General features: G+C 44.8%; 1 protein-coding gene across 1 annotated transcript in view; it reads right to left on the reverse strand.

The window, feature by feature from the left end:
* Positions 1 to 4,524: 4,524 nt before the first annotated feature.
* T265_06855 (hypothetical protein) overlaps positions 4,525 to 6,313 on the reverse strand; it is a gene marked incomplete at both ends in the record, with an annotated part of 4,425 nt that continues 2,636 nt past the window's right edge. Inside the window, 2 exons of the mRNA XM_009172237.1 lie at positions 4,525 to 4,747; positions 6,028 to 6,266. Coding sequence (XP_009170501.1) covers positions 4,525 to 4,747; positions 6,028 to 6,266 — 462 coding nt within the window. The remainder of the gene's footprint in view (positions 4,748 to 6,027; positions 6,267 to 6,313) is intronic.

The following is a 6,313-nucleotide window of genomic DNA, read 5'->3' on the forward strand; positions in this document are numbered from 1 at the left end:
TGTTGCAACTTCATATATATTTAAAATTGCCTCCAATCTTGAATGACTGCCTTCCCGGTTAACAATTCAAATGGACCGCCCTTTTTTGGACTGGTGGAATTAAACCCCATTTCAGTTTTACAAGATATCTATATTCTCCGTTTTTCTTACCACGCAAATCGTTTTTACCGCTCTGGTTATACTATTTTGTACCAAATGCACGAATTGAAGAGTACAATAAAGTGAAATTCTGTCACGTGAATCCCAAACGGCAAATAGGGAAGTATTACTTGACAGGATGGTCTTCAACCAACTTCTGACGTGCGACGGTCAAGCGTTAGCACCGCTCTGCTGAAGTACGGAACAGCATCATCGGTTGTTTGACAATGCGCTGGGGGTGAATTTTGAAAGTTGATGACATCTCAAGCTATCCAAAACTACGGCGAGCAGGCTGACGGTGTCCGTTCCAGGCTTGTGTTGCTCGCCCAAAGCAGAGCTCTGTTTTGGGGTTTTCAGACTTCAACATCTCTGATGCCATGTTCTTATGAAGGGTACCATGAAAATCGGGTGACCGATCATATATACATTCACGACGCGAGCACGCTGCGCCTTTGAGCAGGCTTTTCCACTTTTTCGAGAATATGATGTGTGGAGAGTGCTGGCGTTACGTTTTTGGTGGATGAAATGACATCATGGCTACGGGCTTACAACAACGAGCGTTGCTGTGACACAACACCGTGCTGGTTTATGTGCGCCAAGCCGTTAGGAAGCACGTGCGTTCCACTGACACGTCACCACTTTTTGCATATAATCTATGACCGCAATTGACAGGTGCGACCCGCTTTCACAAAGTGACCGGACAAATTATTCGCTCAGGTTGATTTCGTCCTCTTTTACGAATCCCAAGAAAAACCGTCCCTGGCTTCGTCTCATATTCAAGTGCTCATTGGCTATACAGTACCTGCAAGTAGGCAATTCACTAATGAACTAACAGGTTCACTGAATCATGGCCTGATGCACAGGATCAAGGCTTTCGCCCAAGTTTTCCGGGTCCGATTGAATTATTTCTAATTGTCGTTAATGTTTGCTGCCGGTGACCAAGGAACGAGCGTAAAGCGTTTAGGCCCCTGGCACTTTTCTCCCGATACTCTTAATTGCTGAATGAACAAACAAATGGGGGAAGCAGCCACAAAAATTGTGTTCGCTTCTTGGAAAGCGCAATCTCCGAGTCTCAAGAACACTCAGTTGCGCAGGGTTGAAAATTAGATGGGACAAGTGGGTCTGCTGGACCCGGTGTTAAATACGCCGGAGCACATTAGCCTCGGCTCCGGAGCCTGTGAATATGTTGTTTAAGCTTTATCTATATGCTTATCCTCTAAGAGACGATATCGCAGCCTCGAGGGTAGTGGTCCTAGGTACTCCGAAAAGAATGAGGATACATACGCGGCCGTCTGGCGAAAAATGATTAAGACAGTGATGTTCTTAGGAGTTATCTTTCATGCTGGAGTGTAAAGTGAGGTTGACCAAAAAGGAGAGTAGTTGGGGTAGTGTCCAAACGGGCCGCACGATAAAATACATGTAACTGCTGATGCAGAACTTCAACAAACATTGCATATATGTGATAATGATAATGTTCGTTCCCAACAAGTGGTTGGCATACTTCAGGCATGATAATACGGTCACGGTCAGAGTAAAAGAAGGATGGGGGCTTACACGAAGAAGGGACGGCGTCATAACCAGTGGGCAAATTTCAACGCAGACTTGGTCATGCCTGAACTGGCAGGGGAAGGCAAACACGTTACCAGGAGTTTATCGTACTTTTGGAAGAAGGTATCAAGCTCAAACACATTAATATCTTTAGGGTTTAAAGATGGCGTGTAAAAGCAGAAAATTATGGCAAAAAGATGCATCTTGCCTGGCACGTGGTCAGAAAACTTCAAATCGCAGAGAATGATGAACCAGAGCGACGAATCTGGTGCCATATGTAGCACGCGTTTTCTCTTTGCTTTACGCGGATGTGGCTTAGCAGAACGTCATGGACGAACAGGACACTGACCGCTCGCTTTTTTCGTCATATTTTCCTTCATGAACGTCTCTCCGTTACTCTCCGACAACCTCTTGAGCAAGTCAAAATCACGCTGTTCGTTATTCACAGAAGCTGACCAACCAAAATCCCATGATCAAGACATATAAGGACCTGTTCCTACTAGCCACAAACCGGCTGTTTTGAAAAGACCTTGTTCAAAAGGCTGGTAAATTGCGTTTCCTTGACAACCAGGACTCCTCATGTACACCGCAATAGCAGTTTGTTGTGTTCCAGCGGAACTTATGGCTGTAGATTACTTTTTGATTCTGTCAAGTGGCTGTTATCACTCGCGTGAACTAGCCTCGACTGAATGCCTGCCACCTATCATAATGAGATCACATTGTCATGTATTCATCTATCGCAGCAAGCCCAGTGTCTGACGTTTGCGCTTTGGTTAGTAGGTGCTTGCTGTAGCCCGTCAAATATCAGTGGCACTAGGCCAGCAAACTTTGTACGTACCCAGTTATTCGACTTGCAGAACGTCATACACAGACTGGCTCGTCTTGAGAACGTGAACAAGATGGTGATGAACCACTAAGGATGTTTTCTGAGGCTCTTTGAAAACAGTGCAATCAAGCAGGCGTTTCCTCCATTTTTCGTAATTAGGAAACGCTCCCAAATTACACACATCGTCTGATTTCTTGACTGCTGATTGGTTTCGGAGGCCACCTTCTAACAGTACAGCAGCCACACAAAACAAAATATTGTTTATAAGTTTTTGATGACCACATGCACAAATATGTTGTGATCATTTTCAGTGAATTTAATAAAAACTTTCATTAAGGCTGAAGGGAATAAAAGCAATTTCTTCATAAGAGTCTCTTTGGAAATCGGGTGAAAACGTGCTTGCTTCTCGAACTGTTAGAAGCACACCCAAAACATGTTTTAAATCAGTCAGAACAATCAAATTGTACACAGATTTGTAGAGCTTGACGGTATTTCGCGAGAAAACACGCGGCTCATCTAGACAGATAGCTTTTGCAACAAGCTTCAGCTTGATTAAACTACTTTTGATGTGAGTTTCGATACCGCGTTGACTGCCGTGAATAAGCGTGATAGGCCACTCAAGATGGATGAGATTTTTGCAAAAATTTCTCCTAGACTCTCCTTCATTAGGTGTAGTTCGAAACTATTGGTAGGATCATATTACCTACAACTACGTTGAATTATTCCGCACTATCTGAAGCGGGCACAATGTACGCACGAATTATGTACTAAAGTCATTAGTTACGGCAATTGGCGTGCGTGAGAGGGAGCTAAATCCTAGATACGTTGAGGAACCTAAGTTTACGGTATTAACTGCCTAGATAGGTTTTACCTTGGCATGAACTGAAGAGTACAACAAGGTGAAATTCTGTTACGTGAATCCCAAACGGCAAATAGGGAAGTATTACTTGACAGGATAGTCTTCAACCAACTTCTGACGTGCGACGGTCAAGCGTTAGCACCGCTCTGCTGAAGTACGGAACAGCATCATCGGTTGTTTGACAATGCGCTGGGGGTGAATTTTGAAAGTTGATGACATCTCAAGCTATCCAAAACTACGGCGAGCAGGCTGACGGTGTCCGTTCCAGGCTTGTGTTGCTCGCCCAAAGCAGAGCTCTGTTTTGGGGTTTTCAGACTTCAACATCTCTGATGCCATGTTCTTATGAAGGGTACCATGAAAATCGGGTGACCGATCATATATACATTCACGACGCGAGCACGCTGCGCCTTTGAGCAGGCTTTTCCACTTTTTCGAGAATATGATGTGTGGAGAGTGCTGGCGTTACGTTTTTGGTGGGTGAAATGACATCATGGCTACGGGCTTACAACAACGAGCGTTGCTGTGACACAACACCGTGCTGGTTTATGTGCGCCAAACCGTTAGGAAGCACGTGCGTTCCACTGACACGTCACCACTTTTTGCATATAATCTATGACCGCAATTGACAAGTACGACCCGCTTTCACAAAGTGACCGGACAAATTATTCGCTGAGGTTGATTTTGTCCTCTTTTACGAATCCCAAGAAAAACCGTCCCTGGCTTCGTCTCATATCCAAGTGCTCATTGGCTATACAGTACCTGCAAGTAGGCAATTCACTAATGAAATAACAGGTTCACTGAATCATAGCCTGATGGGATGGATCAAGGCTTTCGCCCAAGTTTTCCGGGTCGGGTTTTCTCCCGTCGTCCGGCGGCTATCAATCATCTGAAATGCACAAAAACAGGTGCCAATCATCTGAAATGCACAAATTAAAACAGGTGCAGCACTGCCCTTTAAGTTCTTGGCGGAGCTCGCACAAATAAGCTTATATTAGTGCTTTGAACTGGGTTCCAGGTTGAGCATGGACAACCAGGCAGGCACAACCTGAAATGAGAAAAATTTGCTTGTTCTAACGGCATAAGTTAGATTTATGTCCCCTCACAGGCAACGATACTTCAGCAAAAAGAGGCCAAGCACCGCCAGTCGCGTTTCTTAGTCCACGGATTTGAGGCCGGCAACCAATCTCACAGCAGCTCGCTTGACACGCCCAATGAGGGTTAAGCCTTCCTGGCATCGCAGTTTGCTCGCTCTAAAAACCTGATCGACAGCTTTCTTGAAAATGCTAATGGGTGAATTAAACGGCGTGTGCACCACGCCGTAGCCGAGAACAGTAATTTGCAAGGCCTCAAGCCACAACGACAAGGGAAGTGCACGCCTAGGAGGTACAAATAAGCTTACAGATATGACCGCCGAGATACTTTGGAGACAGCTTTTATCTTCATAAGGCCTGCCATATGACAACGAATGACGCCAGCTAAACCCTCAGGTAGATTGGCACGCGCACACCAAAACCCAAGGCCTGTCAGTTTGGCTAGTGCAAGGTGAGAGTTACGTTGTTGATATCGGTTATTTTTTGGTGCGAACACCCGAATGCTGTCCGACTGCTAACACATTAACTGATGCCAATACATGCACACTCTACCGACCCATGTCACCACTGCTTTCGTACCGGCGTATCAAACAAATAAAAAAGAATAGTTTGATGGATTTGTTTTTTTAAATATACGAGCGGGGTTGGGACGGAGCGACGATGCATATGGTTACGAAAATTGAAGCCTGCTGGTGGTCATCGGATTTCCATATCATGTGTAGTTATGCACTTGGTATCAAAAGCTCAAATATATGCGTGCCTCGTAGTTACTTTTGACAAACGGTTCGGCCGTTTCTCTCGATTTGATGAAAACCCCTGTTTTTGTGTATCTTTTGGGCTCTTTTTGCTCTTTGTGGTGGTATCCCTCTTAGTGCTGTTATGCTTTTTACTCGCAATGCCCTGTCAGCAAAACGCCCGTGATTCACAAGGATGTTTGGTGCATACATATGTCAACTATCGCACACGAGATGATAATCTCTGTCTAAGCTTCACATTGTGTCCGATTTCCGTTACCATTTCACTACATGCAATTTGTGCGTGATAAACCACGACGTAAAATTAAAATTTCCGGATCACTCCCATTGTATTCTTCGCATCGGTCGAGAAGATGGAATGTAAAATTTGGTTAACTGTCCATCAAGCTGGTGTACGCACCGAAAATTATTATACTTCTGATTCGAATTTTTAGGACATTGCATCCTTTAAAATCATGTTTTGTTGATGGACGTTCAGTTAGGTAACATCGTCAGTTTTGGTGAACTCAAAATTCCCGTCAATTAAATCGATATCTTCCAGCATATATATCTAGGGTGCACAGTCTCCCTCAGCTGACGCCCCGCAGGTTGCGACACCCAATCTAACACAGTTTCGGGCTAGATCCTCAACATTCCTGCCTCCGCGATGACTGCAGTTGTCCAGTATAATTTTTTCTGTGAGAAAATCCTGGTAGTGTTGGTTCCGGAAGGGGTACCCAGAAAAACTAAAATATTATTAAATTACCACTGTGTGCCCGCAAAATATGTTGTGTGACAATGCGCTGGGGCTGAATTTTGAAAGTTGATAACATCTCAAGGTATCTAAAACCACCGCAAGGAGGCTGACGTTGTCCGTTCCGGGTTTGTGTTGCTCGCCCAAAGCAGAGCTCTGTTTTGGGGTTTTCAGACTTCAACATCTCTGATGCCATGTTCTTATGAAGGGTACCATAAAAATCGGGCGACCGATCATATATACCTTCGCGACGCGAGCACGCTGCGCCTCTGCGCAGGCTTTTCCTCTTTTTCGAGAATATGATGTGTGGAGAGTGCTGGCGTTACGTTTTTGGTGGATGAAATGACATCATGGCTACGGGCT

This window comes from Opisthorchis viverrini, assembly GCF_000715545.1.
Source record: "Opisthorchis viverrini unplaced genomic scaffold opera_v5_148, whole genome shotgun sequence".
Lineage (NCBI taxonomy): Eukaryota > Metazoa > Platyhelminthes > Trematoda > Opisthorchiida > Opisthorchiidae > Opisthorchis > Opisthorchis viverrini.